Here is an 18,385-nt window from a genome sequence, read left to right as displayed (position 1 = left end):
GTAATTCTGCTATTATTTATGCCTCTATTCAGAGGTATACACTATACAAAACAACTTCTTGAAGTTCAAAATATATCCTTATCTTCAAAGCAAGCCTAACTGATAGTATCCTCACCATCCTAATTTCTCAAAGGTGCACAATAAAAGTAAAATAAATATTTAAAATTAAGCATTTTTTCTTCCCAACTGGAATTTTAGAGAAAGTATGCTCTTTCTTAAATGATTTCTTGGGTAATATCTTTCCTAAAAGCCACTGAGCTATATTTAAGACATGAAAAGTTACAGTACTACAACATCTCTAACAAAATCTCTAATTTGGGGCTGCCAGTCACTGTTCCACCCCTTTCTCCTATTCCAGCTGTGCCAGCAGAGAATTTACTGAACTAAGCTGGCAGAACACACTGTATTGTGTCTGCTGTTAATGTAACACCAGAAAGATTTTCAAATCACACCTCTTGGCATGCTTTTTTTTTTTTGATGTTTGCCTTGTTTGCTTTCAGATACATTTCATGTCATGGTTATTTTATTCTGCAAATACTCACAGACTGTTTTACTACTTCTCCCCACTCAGGAGCCACTCCATACTCAGGGTTTTCTTTCAAGAACCTGCACAAATCCTTCAGAGGGGGAGCAAATGCACCCCCAACCTGAGAAGCAGAAGATAGGAGTCAGTGAATATGTGACAATGGATAAGAAAAAAGGCAACATTAATACCTGATAGTGTTTAATTTTTACCTTTTAAATAACACAGTATAAATAAAGCCTCACTTCAAATTATCATGGAGCATGATGCAGCTTTTGGCTGACTCCTGGTGATAGATCTGTATGTGATTTGTTCTAAATCTACTACACTCCAACTCATCTATTGAACACAATTCAAGACATCAATATTTGGCATGCCCACTGATTTTTAATATTTAATGTTTATTCAGACATGCAATGAACAGAAGAGCAACTGCAGGAGCAGAGAATAGTCCAAGTTTTACCAAGAAGGTTGTAACTACAACACTGTTAAACTTTTCCTTTATTCAGTATATAAATCCTATTCTCTCATCTCAGTCAACTTCTAAAAATACTTTTTTTAAGAGGCTCTGCCATCATGAAGTAAGTTCTTGAAGTTTTTTCATGCAAAAAAGGCCAAGTTAAAGTTACTGAACAGCACAGCCTAATAAAAGCATATAAGCAGGAAAGTAAGCTTTTAAATTACAGATATTATTAAGATCCAAAAAGAAAAAAAGATTTTCCAGTTTCTGCTTAACCTTCTCAATAAACTGCAACTTAAACTCACATTTTCTAGGCTACTTTTGGTCCCTCACTCCCTGCTACTCAAAAGTATTACACAACTAAAAAAGTAAATGAGAAAAAACATGTTTAGTGATACAGAGAAATTTGAGACAACTTATACATGGAAAACCTGAGATTAATTAAGTATCCAAGTAGCAACTATAGAGCATAAATTTGAGAGGAAAAAAGCCATCATAAAAACAGAGGTTTTCACAGTAAATGGAGATCATATCTCTCACTCCCTGATCCTCAACTTTGACAAGATCCCTCAGGGCACAGCTCTTGAAGAGCAACCATGAATCCCAGTTTCAAGAGATTCACAACTATTCTGGTTCCCCTTTAGAGCTGCTGTCTCAATACTCTGAAGAGATTAAAGACTCAAATTCTGCCTTGCTCTCCTGTACAGATGGACAAAGCTCCTGACCTTAATATAGCAGCATACAAAGAAAACGCCATCCTGCTTCCCTTGTAGCTGCTCTAACAAAAAGTGAAGCTGGCAGTGCCACAAGGGAAAGGGAAAATGCTCCATACATGGACACAACAGCTCAAAAATTCCCCCTGGATTGCTGCTCTGGTGCTACACTGACATTCAAAGACCCCATCACACAGATCTGTTCAATAGACACCAGTAATGTTTTGCATGCTTTTCTTGAATATTGCCTTTAGCCTTCCCCAGAGCCTGTTAAATACGTTGCTCTGTTCCCAAACTTTGACCACGTGTACAAAAATTCAATTCAATGCCTGCTCCTTTTCACATAAGAATTCCCCTTCTCCTTTTGTGTTCCTGTTCCACTACCATTTCATCTAGAAATGTGACTGACAGCCAATACCTACTGGTGGATCCATAAAGGGTAAATGCCAGACATTACTGATAAAAGCAAAATGATCTACTACACGATTGCCTCAATTCCAAAGGACAAGTTTCTATGCGAGATATACCACAAATAAAATTTTAATTGTGTCAAAAAGAGTAACAAGAAGATTACAGAAAACATCTCAAACTTCTGATGAAGTTGCCACTTTGATCACATATTTTGAATAGGTATTTTAGTGGTCCTGCCTCTGTCTGAGTCAATGGCACAAACACTGCATCATACAGTGTTCAGTTCTACAAATCATAGGCTAAGTTTCTATCTGTATCTTACATATTTTCATAGCTGCAAAAAATTTACTAGAAGATTGTAATTGACTTTTTTGTTCTGTGCCAAAACTTTAAAACAAAAACCTTTCACTGTATATTGGGAAAATTTTAGCAAGTGTAGTATATCAAGTTATTCATCTGGAGAAATTTTCCATTTGGGGAGTATGAGAATGAGAACAGTATCATGAATACCTTTCTTGCATTTCTTCTATTTATGAGCTGAACACGTTCTTCGCCAGTTAAGCTGTTAACATCCAGTTTATTGGGGTTTCGACAACGGTGTCTTTTTTGTTTGGGCCTCCCATCATGCAGCTGCATCCTCTGTTACAAAGGAATTAAAAAGCCAATTATCTTTCTAATAGAACTGGTTTAAAACTAGTAATATTACTGTGCATTCTCCTGAGTCAGGCATTTATTTGAAGCCAACTTCAACTACAGAAATATTTTAATAAGAGTATCTATCTACTGATCACAATCATTTAATAAGCATCCCAGTAAACAGCACTACATCATCTCTGATGCCTCTGCCCATTGCTTTACTAATTTTTCAGTTTTCAACAGTGCTTTAACTGTCTGTAAGGCTGCTGCAGCTATGTATTATCTAACTGGAGAAGGAAGGTTATTATTCCACATATCACACATATGATCTTCTTACATTCTGCTAAACATTAAAAAAATCTCAAATTCAGAAGTAACAGTATGAGAAGATCATACCCAAACATACACCACTACCACAGCACTCTACTGTAGGTATGAAATGCATTCCACAGTAAATTCTTTAATCCTCTTGCACATCACTAAATATGCTGTTACACACTTTCAGCTCTCATCATCAGTATCATGGTAATATTAGTCTTCTTATCCTAGATAATTTTTTAAACAATAACTGAAATAATACAAAGATCAAATGTCTTGATTTGGTATTCCTTTTCTTGGCAATTACATTTGCGAGACAAAAGAAGGCTTGCAGACCTCACACTGTAAAAAGAAATGGACATTTTTCTTTTCCTATGTGGAACAGAACAACAAGGAAAAAATTCCCTGTAACACAGAATACAAACCCAAATACATCATATGTGAAACATTTTACTACTAAGCCAAGGAGAGGTGAAAGAAATACTCACAGGAATACAAGCTCCTGAATCTTCAACATATCCAGGATGTTCTTTAAGCCATCTTTCTAAATCTTTTCTTTTAGGGGCATCATCACCTGCAAGCCTTGTTCCATCTTTTAAGTTAATAACAGGAACTGGGCTCTCTGCATCAAGCATGCCTTGGGACTGTGTGTAAGTGAGTGCTGGGTTTATTCCTGCAGCAACCTGGCAGGAGTTAATACCTGGATTAACCTAGAGAAATAAAAAACATCTGCTTTACTGCACTGAAAACAAGCCATCACAACTATTTCATGTATGAGTCCATGAAAGTCACAGTTTTGCAGATCACACTCAAGGACTTGGGCACTGCTCCTGCCACAGAAATCCCTTCAAGTCACTGCTCAATTAGGTCCCACAACAGATATTACAGGCAGGTATGCCCAAGTGTTGCTAAGTCAAGCCACAAATTTTTAATAATACATTGTTAAAGTTCATCAGAATTAAAGTTACATTTTAAAAACAGTTATTGATATTGTATAGACCAAACATTTAATGACACTGCACCAGTTTTCATCTGTGTAATCATAAGCTTTATCAGCAAAAAATAGCCCAAACCTCAAAATTTTGATAGTAAGCTTTTGTGGAGCAGGGAGAGCTGGTTATGCTCAGTTAAGGCACTAATAGTAATAATTTTGATCTTATTTTTTGGATACAAAATCAAGTTTACTTACATGGTTAGGCTGTTTATTTCTATTCATAAAGAGGACATCAACCCCCTCCACATTCTTCCTTCTTCCTCGTCTCTTTTTGACTACAGGCTGACTGTCAACTATGACTCCATTGGCACTGGCTGTTAAGTGACTGGAAGTACCTAATAAATGATGCAATAAAGCTTGTGTCATATGCTAGTTCTATAAAGAGAAACATGTCTGAATACAAAAAGGAAATAAAATTATTTGAATTAGTGTGAGTGCATGTAATTTCTACATGTAACAGCTAAGATAAATTGACCTTTGTTTTATGACTGCTTAAAGCATTATGAATATCAGGCTCTGAAAGCCACTTTACTATGAAAATTTCATTACTGCCCCTCCACCTCCTACAAATTTATCTGTACAGGGATGATAGCCATTGAAAACTGTTGATATCATAATACACAGAGAGGCAGACATCCCTTAATAAGTGTTTAGCAAGACCTTAATGGTTTGTTGCAAAATTTAAGCAGAAGCTGGTCTAAATTAATTTCTAACAGTTTCTAATATTTTAATCCAAATGTTAACTTCTGACTTCAGCCTAATTTTTATTGGTCAGAGTATACCTACTGTTAACTTGCTATGAAACAAGCTGTAAGTTGTTGGCTATAAATCAAGAATTTATTCTATATTATTGTCCTCCACTGTCTCTTTATATGAGACACAAAGAAGATTATGAAGAGTCCAAATCGGCAGAGGCATAAATCTGAAACTCTTCATCTTTATTTACAAAGTAGCCATGTAAAGTTCTGAGTTAAACTGATTACTGTCAGTGCACAGTGATGCACTTTATAATTATTAAAATCTTCTTTGGAGTGGGTTTACAGCATATAATGGCATCATTCTACTAAATTAACATTATAGTAGTTGACACTGTGATAAAGTATGAGGTGCTCCAAACTGGAGAATGTCTCTACACTGGAGAGGATTTCTCCAGACTGCAGTTTAGAACAACACTGCAAACATCTCTCTCCATTGCCAACTCATGGACATCAAGAGAAGAACCCTTAAGATTTAATACTAGATTACCCTTCTCCTTTCTGACATTTTTTGTACCTGATTTGGGAAGTGATTTCGGGAAGTTGACAAGGCTGGTTTCTGAAGCATTCTGGAGTTCACGTAGCCGAGCCAGATATTGCTGCTGACCCAATGCACCCTCCTCGCTTTCAAACGGCCTTTTCTGAGACAGTCCCTGCTTCTGAAAAGTCAATTTCAAACCACCTTCCTGTTAAATAAATGCCAGGATTAGAAGAGCTTCTGCTGAAGCAGAAAGAACTACTTCACGATCAGGATTTTCACATACAGTTACTCCAGCAGAATTGAGAAAGAATGAAAACAGTGTTAGACCTTGTACAATCTAGTTCTTCCATGTAAAACCAGAACATGAACAGAAATTTCATCTGAACTGAAAGTGAACTGAACTGAAAAATCCAGATACTGGTAAGGTGTTTACCTCCTGAATCCCGTCCTAGACCAAACTACAAGATCAAATAGTCACATATTTTTATGTGCTACAAACAGGTCTCAAACTACAGATAAATAAAATGTTTGAAGCTTCTAGTCTGCATTTAAACCAGGTAATTTTCCTGTAATCCTCTAAAAGACCATGAAATAATAAAGTGCTTGTTGAAATGTTAAAAAAAATGTAGAACAGCAGAAATACCTTTATATACTAACCAGATGTGTTAGAAACAGCATAAAACAAGCTGTCTGAGGAAGCATCAGCATGGCAAAAAGTAAATTCAGAAAAAAAAATTCCTTCTAGTGGCTTAAGCAAATAAAAAAAAAAGAAAAAAAAACCACAAAAAAACCCCCACCCCAAAAAACCAAACCCAAACCCCAAACACTCAGTGCCCAGAAGCAGCAGACCCAAATACCCACAAACAAGTGTGTGAAGAAGTGAGAGTGAGAGCAGGCAGCCACTTGCAGGTAAAGCATGCCGCACACCGCAATCGCAACCAGGTCCTAGGGCAATAAAAATAAACATACGTCATTGATTTTCACTGTAAACTCCTTTTCTCGTACATGCTTCTTCACCTTTGACAGCTGGGGTGATTGGTCATATTCTTCTTTTACAGCTGCCAGAGGGGGTGTGGGTGCACTGGGCTCGCTGTACTCTGCAGCTGCCCCTGAGCTGTCCAGGAGCTTGGTGGTGTAGAACGAAGCCACCGTGGCGCTGTCGTAGCTCCTTCGGGCTGAAGGCCATTTACCCTTCAGCACTGTCTGACAAATGCTGTCCAGTCGGTTAATCATGACTCGATCCTAAAATAGGAGAAAATAATTTTGTAAGGCCAGTGCTTATCAACACTTGTTACATTTATGTATTAGCTCTTAATTCTACAGAGAAGAGAAATGACAACATTTTTATCACTGGACTCGGACTTGAAAATCTTGAAATTCCTGGATTTGCACTGATTCGCTGTAATCTGTGAAAGCGCTTCTGTACTTGATTTCACTATGCACCTCTAACTAAATATGCAATTTCTCTCATCTGTACAGGGTCTGGCAAATGATTGAAATACACCCTCTCCCTGATTTTTAAAGGAAAGATACAGTAACTGCCAAAGCAGTATTTGTATGTGTGGCTTTGACTCGCTGTTACCAGGATCTGAAACTGTGAGCAGCACCACAACATACAGCAAATAGCATTTATAAAACTAAATCTACAGACTATTATTCATGTCTCCTTTTAGCTTCCAAAACCATGTAATTCCTCATTCTCATCCTTTGGGCACCACACACAGATAATCACGCACCTCCATAATACACAGTTCTCAAGTCCCAGTAAACTCAGCTAAGTACAGGAGGATGACAGAAACGACCGGATTTTCTGATCATTTCACAGTTATTTGACAAATAAAATTTGTGACTGCTAAAATTACAGATTCTGTAAACAAGCACTTATTTCTGAGTTCAAGACTTTCCATTATATTTGATGTAAATCAACGTTTTACACTTCAAATACCATTTCTCACAATGTGCCAAGGACCTGTGACATTACAGTTACACTCCCCTTCAAAAATTATGAAAAGCAGTACCTAGATTTAAATGCATGTTTCAGGAGTCAACATAAAAACATCTAAAAGGTCCTGAAGCTCAAATCCTACAGCTATTTACCCTGATTCTTGGTTCTAACATACTTAGCAGACTATTCATGCTAGAGCCCACCTTCAACTACTACTTTGGTTTTCAAGGTTGCATTATGAACTTGCCTTTGGCCAGTAGGATGCAGCCAACATATATCCACCTTGTAGCAGGTAACCAGAATTTGGTGTCCCATTGTTCATCTGGAAACTGTCTTGTGTCTCATCTTGTGTGGTGCTCAGAGAGGCCACACTCTCTTCATCATAGGCTTTTATATGTGGAGTTCCTTCTGCTAAATAAAACCATCAAAATCATTACGCTGTAAGGGAATTAAACACTCACTGTAAGAGTAAAACACCACTGTAAGAGGTTCAGGTGAACAAAACACATACAACAATGCTCAGAGAGTCCAAACACAAAGTTAAACTGAAGAATTAATCTCTTAGGTTTTTCAGGCTGATCCTTTTCTAGAGATGTAAATTCCACACATATTCCTGTTAGCATTCTGAAGTTTAAGATGTTGAACATTTAACTATTTAGAAACAGATATGCTTCAGAGTAATCTAACAGTCTTCCCTTAACATATTTATTTGGTAAGAGAACATTCACTAAAGCATAGAATTAAATTGGAATCAAAGGTGTCTATCACCAGCACATGGTAAATCTATTGGGATAATACTTTAAAGAACAGTTCATTTTGTTTACTTCATGGAATACTGGATCCTCCATGCCATGAACATGTGTGCCTGCATAATTCAATTATTCAATTTTTAATCACTGAGGATTTTTCCCTATTATCTTTCCAGTGTGTACTCTGACTTTCTTATATTTCATCATTAGTATTTCATTTCTGCCTCCATTCAGACAACACAAGTTTCACTACGACATGGGGAAACAAGTCTGAAACAACAAAAAAGTGTGTTGCCTGAAAATCTAACTTCTACATCAGCACAAGGATTAACAGGGGCAGCTCTTCAGAAATTAGATTTGCCCTTAACAATAGCTCTGTACTGAGTCATCTGATAGAATCCAGCACTCCCTTCAAAGATGCTTCAAGTGTGGAAAGTATGCCAAAGTGTCATTGCCATTGAATCACCAATGAAATAAAACCTGAGATTAAAATTAAAATACAGATGAAGTTAAGTGAACTTTCCAGCATTTACCAATCTCTTCAAATCAACAGCAAAACCACCAAAAAAACCCACCGAAACAAAAAGGCCAACTGATTCATGAGATTCTGCAGTCTGAGGAAGGCAGGATTATCTGCCTAAACAGACTGAATTATCTGCCTAAACAAGCCTAATATTTGGACTTGCAGCACACTTATGGTAACCACAATCTCTATCTGCATATTTATGTTATATAAGCATTCCTTTGCTGTCATTGTTTTATTCTTTGCATGCCAACTGTTTCCTCTAAAAATGTCCTTTCCCTGCTGCAGGCAGCAGCATATTAGTAATTTTCTGTAAGTGGAATTTTACTTGCCCAGTAATCGTTTCCCCAGTAAATTAACCTCATGGTTTCCATTTGTCATCTCCATGGACAAGGAGGATCCATCTGATTAAGTCAATGTCTTTTCCCCTTAGGTATTGGAAAAAAAACAGGTTCTGAATCCCACTGCCTTCTCTATTACCATTTGTAGCACACAGAGAAATCCCTCCATATTCTAAGTTTCAGTAGGGGAAGTAGAGGCCACTTCACAGCAGCAAAGGAAGGCATGTATTAAATAATGAATGGCTGGGTTATTAAAAACTCTAAATCACTTTATCAGAGGTGATTTGCTTCTAGTTTGAAGCTTTCACTGGGTCTGTGTTACATGGTCTTACATGCTGCAGCCAGCTCAGTCTTGGCTAAACAGGTTTTTTTAAAGTCAATTTTTTGAAAAGTTTTTAAGTGTCTGAAAATTTTCAGTGCAAAAACATTGTTTGGGCACTTCAAAGTTCACAAGAGAAAGCAGCTGACATGACTCCAGTTTGGACAGAAGGAAGCTTGCAGGTTTTATGAAAGAACGTATGAGGAAGCTACATAGACAGTGAGCAAGAGTGGAAAAAACAAACAGGGAAACCTAAAGGATCTGTTTAGAAAGAAAAAGAACCCATAGCAGGAAATACACACATGCAAAGTGTATTTCCAGAAAATGCTGTCCATTCCACTCTCCCACACATGAACCACATGCACGGCAACCTTGCTTAGGGATCACAACACATTCTAAGTACCTCACCAAGGCACTGATATGAAACAAATAAAAAGCAGTATTCCTGAAATTCTTCCAACTCAATCAAGCAAATATGTTTATTTACATTAACTTTATGTTTAATAAAATTTACTTCTCTGGGATTTAACAGCCTTTTAAAGACATTTTTCCGTTAACAATAAACTAGTTCAGTAAAGATTTATACTGCAGAATTAAGACTACACACATACCACGTTTTTGTGCCTCCTCTTCATCACTATCACTCTCTTCAGACGATGATGATGATGATGACGATGATGATGAGGATGATGAGGAGGACGATGAAGATGCTGAAGAACAAGATGAAGATGATGAAGAGCTAGACCCAGATCGAGAGTGGGAACAAGATGAGGAAGACGAAGATGATGAAGATGATGACCTGGAAGAACAGGATGATCTATCTGAGTCAGAGTCTGAGTCAGAGCTAGAGTCAGACCCCCTTTTGCTGACTCTCTGTTTTTTGGAAGCTGGGTTTGGAGTTAGAGGCTCTGTCCTTGCTGCCACCATGCGCCTGTCTGTCTCAGCCTTCACGTTAGGTCTGTGGTCTGTAATTTGCATTGGGGTGCCATTTTTGGGACTCAAAGGTTCAGATTTCAGTATTGTCTGTGTCTCCTCTGTAGACATAGATTCCTCTTCAGAAGACTGAGGATCCTCTTTCATATTTTCATTTTTAGCTTTTGTGTCCTCAAAAGCATTCACTTTAGCATCTGACAGTCTTGACTGAGGTGTAAGAGGAGAAGCAGATAATGCCATCTGGTACTGGTGCAAGAGCGGAGTAGAAGTCCTTGAGAGAGCCACTTTGTTTTGATTATAGTTCCTCTGGGCAGACATAAATGAGAGTTCAGGATCACGAAGAATATGATAATCTGTCCTGCTAACTCCGTGTTTAGCAGCTCCAATAAGCAGATCCCTGTCGTGAGTCCCACATTCCCACCAGACAGGTAGGTCTGGGTTTGGCTGGCACAGCTTCAGCCGCTCAAACAGCTGGGGGTGCCTGAGGGCCTGTTCCCGCACTTTGCGCAGCAGCTCGATGCGGTACAAAGTCCGGGAAGCACGTTCCTCTGTGATGGGCTGGATAAAAAGGTTTGGGTCCACGAGCTCTGTATTAAAACAAAACAAATGACAGTCTGCCAAAACCAACACACCAGTACTTTAAGTAGATGACTAATGAGTTGATATGTCTCCCCATTATAAGCTTTCAATTTTACTCTCAACAGGTTTCCTTAATTCTTCCTCCCCCATTTTTATCTTCCAAATCCTGAAAGAAAAACCTTTTCAAGGTAGGCACTGACAACACAAATTTAAAAAGTAAAAACATACACACCCACCTTCTTTAGAGGGGAGGCGACAGACCCTCCTGCACATTGACATAAATGCATACAGGTACTTCTCCAAGCTGTCATCAGTTTTCTTGTGCAGCCGAGCCATCGCTCGAAACTTGGTCCAGTCAAACCGTCCCCTTTCAGGGTCAAAAACCACTCCAAATGTGGACACAACTCGGTAAAAATCAGCTTCTTCTCTTCTTGTCCATCTTGACCAGCAAGAAAGAGATGTGAAATTCGGTCAATTTCTTCACCATTTCACACATTATGTCTATACCGTTTTTTACAGAAGGGTGTGTTGAAAAAGTACATTTGCATCCTGTACATACCTTTGCTGTCTTTCAATCTTAGCAGCCATCTTTGGATTTAGTGCAGCTTCTTCATATTGCAGCTGCATCATACTGGTTTGTACTGGGAATGTTGGCTGGATCTGCAGGGCCTGCCTGTTTTTACTCGTTCGTTGATAAGCGGTGATCAGGCGGCGCAGACGCGTTGTTAAGGCAGACTGAGTGGGCCAATAGATTTTGTCCCCTTCCATCATTTGTCCATCTATACGAAAACCAAGTCATGGGAAAAATGAAGAAGTTGATTACTGCTAGTGTCTATGGTTCTGCACTAGGTAATTATGTTTTAGCTAGGAATCACAAGAATTAAACAATTCAAAACACAACAGCAACTAGCTCAGATTTGTAGTTTTATGGCTTTACCTCCATCTGCTATTACGAGATCACCTGGGGATGAAACATCATCCTGTAAAAAAACCAAAAGTGAAGCACAATTTAAAATATAGCCCTCTTCAGAGATTTAGGTTAAACGTACATTCTACAACGATTTCTGAATGTGACAAAGAACAAAAGTAACAAATACTTTGGATAAATGGCTAACAAGGCATACAACAGAACTATGTAACAATTTCCTACCATTCCCACCCACCCAGACAACTTTAGAAACTCATGGAGTAAGCTTGATCAGTTTAGAGAAATATAGAATAAAAGGTAATAATTTGCTCAACAAAAAGGTTGAGCTCGACCTCGCTCAACAAAAAGGTATTACATTACAAGTGAACATGTGTTGAAGTGTCGAAGTGAATGAGTGTTAAAAGGAGCTATTAATTGGTGCCTACTATACCTCTATGTCATCTTTAAACAGTGCTGGTGCTGGTTTGTATTCTGGATCTTCCACATCCCTGTTAAAATTTCAACACAAAAGAAGCCATTTTAGTAACATTTTACACTACTAACTGAAAAGTTCTTACACTCTTTTAAATTTAGCAAAAGTAATTTAAATTTAGTAAGATACTGTATTTAATTTTCTGTTTGAAATGAAGAAAGTATTTCATGGCAGCTTTGGCTCGAATCCTGCTCCCCCAAGTCACTGTATCATCTAAAGGTATGCTTTGTGACCACAACTAAAAACCTCAGTCATGGGGCAATGAATAAAAGCAGTTCTCTTTCAGCAGTTACCAGTAATTCTCACACTGATCTACTGGGGTCACTGGTCAGCTACACAAGACTGAGACATTAAAAGCTGACCCAAAATCAAGTTGAACAGGTCTGCAGCACTCCACCTCTGAATGTTTTTGCACTTCAGTGTCTAAGTAGTATTTTTAACATATCAACACAAGGTAGAATCCTTGTTAATAACAACTTGTTGCATTTCTCCCCTAACTGTGAAATCCCAAACTTCAGTAGTATACAAATCCTCTTTTCTACCCTGTGGGAGTAAAATCAAAGTAGTATCCCTTATAACAATGACACCAAATTCATGAAAAACCAGACAAAAAGAGAATAAGGTACAGCATGTCAATTCAAATTTGTTTGCTATAAGGCCCCAAAACATTCCATTCGTACCCATCCATATAATCATTTGCTCTCTGTTCAGCAGCAACTGCTTTCTCATCTGGTTTTCCAACCCTTTCCAAGAAGCAAAGAGCTGGGTCTGCTCTGATAGTGTTGTATTTTTCATAACCTATAATGGGAAAGAAAGTGGCAAAAATTCAACTTCCAGAGTAAACAAAAAAAAAATTGAGTGTAGGGTGTTTTCATTTTAGGGTGTGGGAACACATGCACAGTCACCCTCATTACTCACCATGTTTAAAAACTCCAATTAGAAGAGATTTATCTGCATCTGCATCCCACCACTCAGCAGGAACTTCAGAGTGGTCTGGCTCAGGAACCCAAACATCAATTTCACTAAAGAGAATCACCAAGAGCATACCAACATCAATAGAATCCAGAGGAAGAAATCAATTTTTAAATTTTCTTAGTACATTTCTACTTCATGTGGGACTTTAAACTTCTCTCTTCAAGCACACAAATACAGTAAAACCAGCAATACAAAACACCCAGACAGCTTGATATTTTGTATTTGAGACCAGTAACAGGGAAAGAATACAAAAGCAAGACTAGTATACAACATTCTTCCTCTCTAAGTGAACCTCAGCAACTCCCAGCACCCTGCACTTGCACAACATTGCAAACCAAGGATTATATGTGTTAGTGTTTAATAGCATGAGGAACTGTTTCTCACTAGTATTTCTGAATCAAATTACAACTTTCTATCTGCCACAAGTTCCTGGAGCAGTGAGTTCAAGAATTTCCAAACAGCAATACTTGTCTTTACAAAAAAAAAAAAAAGTAAAAAAATAATAAAAAAATGAAGGCATTAATGGAATACATAGCACATAATCAAAAGCAGAGGAAAACCTGCCAATTATCATGTCAAGTACATAATTCTATCTTTCACTCACTTTTTCAGTCTATTTGACTCATATTATTTTACTTTATTTAGCTAGACTCATGAAGAGGAATCAGGACTTCCTCATGTCAAGTTGATGAAGTGTTTAGTAAACAATGAGAAAACAAAAACATGTTCCTCACAGCCTAAGGATAAACAGATTTGGTTTTAACATTTCTTATTTAGGTCTAGGCACATTCTTGAATTTGCATCTGACATTTGAAATAAACAAGTAAAAATACTCTCTCTATAGTTCACCTGGCATCAGTTCCATCAAAGACCTTTTGGAATTCATTACCAATGACTTCTTGCTTTAAGTAGTATAGCATTCTTACTCGAAGTAAGACTCTAAATAAAGAAAAAAGAGACATACAAATATTAGAACTCAAACAGCTTTCAGTAATTGTTGACGGTTTTGTTTTGTCTTTTGCTCCATCAGACATTTCAAGTAATGTTCCTAAAACATACTTCCTTCAGTTTTAAGCTGGGGTAACATCAATCTCAGATGACCTAAGACTTTTTCTTGTCATCACATTTACAAACTGTTTCATTGCAAATTTCTTTCAAATCCTGAAGACCAGCATCAGCAGAACACTCTTCCCTTGCTTCATAAAATACTGATAAGAACAAAGTGCTATTTCCCTTTTCCTTAGAACATGTCCTTAGAGAGGATCGAGTGGGCTGACAATGAACATCCTCCCCTTAACCTTTCCATTCCTTCTCACCCACAATTTGGTGCATGACCCCAATGACTTCTCCATGCTTTACCTCAATTCTTAACTACAGCTGTATGAATTGTCCAGGCAGAATATGACAAGTTTTGCTACAGAAAAATCGTTGATCTAAGCCAAGATCATTCACTGCCATGAATGACTAAGCTTTCACAAACTGGTAGCTCAGATTCTCTGAAGCCTAGAAAATGTGCCAGGGAAACAGCATGTAAGATTGAGGGGCAACAATCTCAGTGCTTTCAGTCTCTTTGAGAAGCACTCCCACTCTTGAGTCCCTTGGCTGCTGCAAGACATCCCAAACATGTCAGCAAGAGATCCCTCCATAGACAAAAACTGTTTATTCAAAAATTGTAACATAATTATTTTACATGTGAAATCACCTGTTCACCCCCAAATACACCATGACCTATTTATTCTAATCAAATTAACACCATTAAAACTTTTTTCTTCCTACTGCTACAACTATTTTAAAGCCTAAGACAATGAGAAACTAGAAGAAAAAACAAACATCAAAAGACATTCACACTTCAGGTACTGCTTACTTGTTGCAATGGTGTTTTATGTGCTTTTTGTATCCTTCATCTTGCAACAGATGCTCTGGATTGTATTTTCGAAGCCATTCTGCTTTGTGTATATCAAAAGTGCTAGCCTGGGTCTTCACCTTTTTTCCTTTTCTTCCTCTAGGCACAGGGGCTGATAAGCCTATATAATGTAAAATATTACAGGTATAGATATAGATGCCCACAGTATTTTTGGTTCTGCTATCATATACACGTATTGAATCTGCAGAGCAGGAACACCACTAAGATCAGTCTCTGCATGTGAGTGTTTCTGTGTCTCAGAGCATCTCTGGAGTACACCAGTAAGGACCAAACAGGAAAGGAGGAGGAGTATGCTGTCACCTACCAGGAAACAGAATAGGTTCTTCTGAACTGAAATCAAAGCTCACACCAAACACCATTTGGGTAAGCCATCATATCCAAGGCAAAGCAGCAATGACACTTCTTTGCCCAACAGCTGAATTGCGTGCTTGAAATAAATCCCATTTATTTCAAGTAGGATGAGCTCAGAGAGGCTTTTTTCTGTTTTTATGCCAGCACCACAGGCACACACACATACGAAGCTGTTTAAGTGCAGAAACTCATCAGGTCCTTACCGAGGTGGTTCTGTAACTCTCGTGTTTGCCCATCCTCTGTTGGGGTGATGAGATCCCATATAAAACTCTTTATTTTCTCATCCCCTCTGTAGTGAACAAGACAGTAGGCTAACAGGGCTCGGCAAATTATCTCCACATCCTGCTCATTCAGCTGCCTCTTGAAGCGACCATGGGACAGAATCTCTCTCCATCGTCCCCACCTAGTACAAAATGAAACACAAATCAGCACCTGGAAGTGAAACACTGGGGTAGCTACAGACTTCTCTTACAAAACAGATTTTTTCTCTAAAATACTTAGCTTTTAACCTTTTTCTTTCAGCTTAAGTTACTGAGTAGAAATAAGAAAGTAACATATGCAACATAATTCCACCTGATTAAAACAGAATTTTAAACAGAAAGAGCCTCTTTACAAAAAATATGGATGATTGTTTTAAACTTCAAAGACACAAAACTGATGGGAACTCATTCTGACAAAAATGCTGTTATTTTTCTTTTAAGATGGGTGAGAGAAGACCTAAGATTTGATTTCCAAATCAACTTACCTGATTTCAGTATGCTTAAAACTACTGGTTAGATTATCAGTTCCTATTTGTGCCTCACAGAAGTGCAAGATGTTCTACAATTATGAAAATCAAGTTCCTACCAAGGCATTATTTCAGACATTTTTTAGGAGTCTTCAGCCTGCCTGCAAGCACTCACTGTAATGATTTTTTGGAGAGACTCCTGTAGTGCCCATGTTAAATGCTGTAATCTCATTTGAAGAAAGATTTTCACCCTTCTTTCTTAATGTTTCTTTAACTGCAAATTGTCAGGAAGATTTATTACAGGGTGTAAGATAAATTCCTGCTCTAAACACATTCTCTACACACACTCCAGTCTACTGCCAATATAGAGTTAAGTTATTCTACAAATACAATTTTACTACATGGAAATAAAGTATTTTTAAACAGTTCACAGAATGAAGAAGGATGTACACAATACCCATAGACCAGCAAGTTCTTCTCCACACGGAAGCACTCTGTCCTTCCATAGCCATTGGAGCGGTCACACGGCCGGCGGAGCTTTGGTTTTTCATCACCCTCACTCTCCACCTCAGACAACTCTGCCAGCTCATCCTTTGTGGCACTGAAGGGCCGAGTTTGTTTCCTTATTCTTGGGGTATCAATGACAAGGCTGTTCTGCAAAATTGCAAACAAACCTTGTGAGAGAAACAGTTGGCGAGTTTTTCCAGTTCAGAAACAATTTATGCCTCTGGTCATTCACAGCTATTTCGTGAGGACACTGAACACACATGGGGCAAGTAAAACATTCTGTGGTATTTAAGGCAACAAAAAATGAGTTTCATAACCTAATGCTAGTAACATTAGTTACAAACAACACTATCTCATTTGAGATGAATACTCACATAGATTACCCTGCAGCCTTTGTGAGAGAAAGGGGGCACTGAAACCTTTTCAAATAAAATGCATGGGCAATGTCTTCAAGTATAGGACATAGATTTCAGTATTATAAAATTTATACAGGTTTTAGTCACTTATTTTGCAGATTCCACTCCAAGATTTACAGACATAGAAATGGGGCAATCAGAATAATTCCACACTTTTAATCATGTTCAGGTCTTTGACAAAAATCAGAATGTCCAAACTTTTCACTGACACTGAATGCTAAGCTGTCAGCAGGCTGACTGCTCCTGCACAAATAAGCCAACACAAGAAGTTTCATTTGTTGAAATATTAATCAAAAAGCACCAGAAATCCCATACCTGCAATTTCAGAATTCAACAGCAAGCACACACTTGAAAAAAAAAAAAACAACACAATAAAAAAGTACTTACTCTACCACTGATAGCATCAATATCAATTTCTGCTTTTTTGGCCCATTTTTGCCAGAAGTTGGGATCATCAAGTGAAATATCAGTCCTGTTTCCAGATGCAACAAAACTAGCCTGTAATAAATAAAATGAAAGCTTACCAACATCATACATCAAAAGTTTGTAGTTTGCCTCACTGCTGTAGAGATTGCCTGACCTTATTTTATCAAAAATCTCCCAAGCAGCTGTTAAGACTTTAGAAGTTACTTACACTGCAAAGCAACTGAAAAGCTCTCCTCCCCCTTAATTTTTAAAAATCAGATCCATAATATATCAGAAAAACCTAATGAACTTTTATGCACCATCAGGAGAGAAGAACATTAAGCAGCAAGATTCTTCTGCTTCTGAGTCTGAATCTAAATTACTTGAATGGAAGAAAAAAGAATCTTTTGAAGAGGCTTATCAGCATTTGGGGATTTCATCTCATGCAGAAGTACTCGCTTGAGGGGAATTTCAAAGGGGTGTTTAAGCTGCCAACAATCAAAGCCTGAGTGCATGGAATAGGCTTAATTTCAGAAGGCATTTAAAAAACCCTGATATACTGCATTTGGGAAAAGAGTAAATACATATAAAAATTTCTAACTCTTTTGCTAAAAGACAGTGATGATGATTTTTAGAAATCTACTTATTCAAGCCAAAATCAGCAAGATATAAGAAAACCTAAATAAATAATGTTTTTAAATACTGCTATTTAAGAATACAAATATATATTTAGGATATTTTAAGTCTTTTTTTTCTTTGCCTTTTTAATTATTTTGGAATTCTCACAATTGCATTCATAAAGTGCCCACACCCCCAGCTCAATTTTATTGCTTGATATTTTACACTATCAGCCCCCTTCCCATGTACATATATGTATCTCCACTCACTGCTGTTTTAGGAGGTTTCTTATTTTGCTTCTGCAATTCTTACCAAAAAAAGCTCAAGGTTCAAAATAAACCATTTGTTTATGCATTTTTAGAATGCATTTTTAACCATATTA

The 18,385-nt window shown here is 37.6% G+C and overlaps 1 protein-coding gene across 11 annotated transcripts in view; it reads right to left on the bottom strand.

Moving 5' to 3' along the window:
• The window catches only part of CHD9 (chromodomain helicase DNA binding protein 9), an 85,902-nt gene that overhangs the window by 4,186 nt on the left and 63,331 nt on the right, over positions 1-18,385 (bottom strand). For 9 of the 11 annotated variants that reach the window (XM_021555025.2, XM_021555031.3, XM_021555029.2 and 6 more), the window contains 19 exons: positions 17,368-17,478; positions 16,515-16,711; positions 15,534-15,733; positions 14,920-15,079; positions 13,905-13,994; positions 12,999-13,102; positions 12,761-12,878; positions 12,039-12,096; positions 11,618-11,660; positions 11,240-11,459; positions 10,917-11,119; positions 9,780-10,688; positions 7,484-7,647; positions 6,261-6,533; positions 5,328-5,496; positions 4,251-4,390; positions 3,550-3,771; positions 2,618-2,746; positions 543-647 (listed from right to left, as the gene is read on the bottom strand). In XM_021555025.2, the coding sequence (XP_021410700.2) occupies positions 543-647; positions 2,618-2,746; positions 3,550-3,771; positions 4,251-4,390; positions 5,328-5,496; positions 6,261-6,533; positions 7,484-7,647; positions 9,780-10,688; positions 10,917-11,119; positions 11,240-11,459; positions 11,618-11,660; positions 12,039-12,096; positions 12,761-12,878; positions 12,999-13,102; positions 13,905-13,994; positions 14,920-15,079; positions 15,534-15,733; positions 16,515-16,711; positions 17,368-17,478 (3,615 nt within the window). The remainder of the gene's footprint in view (positions 1-542; positions 648-2,617; positions 2,747-3,549; positions 3,772-4,250; positions 4,391-5,327; positions 5,497-6,260; positions 6,534-7,483; positions 7,648-9,779; positions 10,689-10,916; positions 11,120-11,239; positions 11,460-11,617; positions 11,661-12,038; positions 12,097-12,760; positions 12,879-12,998; positions 13,103-13,904; positions 13,995-14,919; positions 15,080-15,533; positions 15,734-16,514; positions 16,712-17,367; positions 17,479-18,385) is intronic. The other 2 variants (XM_021555034.2, XM_021555033.2) reach the window with 2 other exon arrangements.

Source organism: Lonchura striata, chromosome 13 (genome assembly GCF_046129695.1).
Source record: "Lonchura striata isolate bLonStr1 chromosome 13, bLonStr1.mat, whole genome shotgun sequence".
Lineage (NCBI taxonomy): Eukaryota > Metazoa > Chordata > Aves > Passeriformes > Estrildidae > Lonchura > Lonchura striata.
The sequence above is the reverse complement of the archived record's forward strand: the minus strand, read 5'-3'. Positions and strand labels throughout refer to the sequence as shown.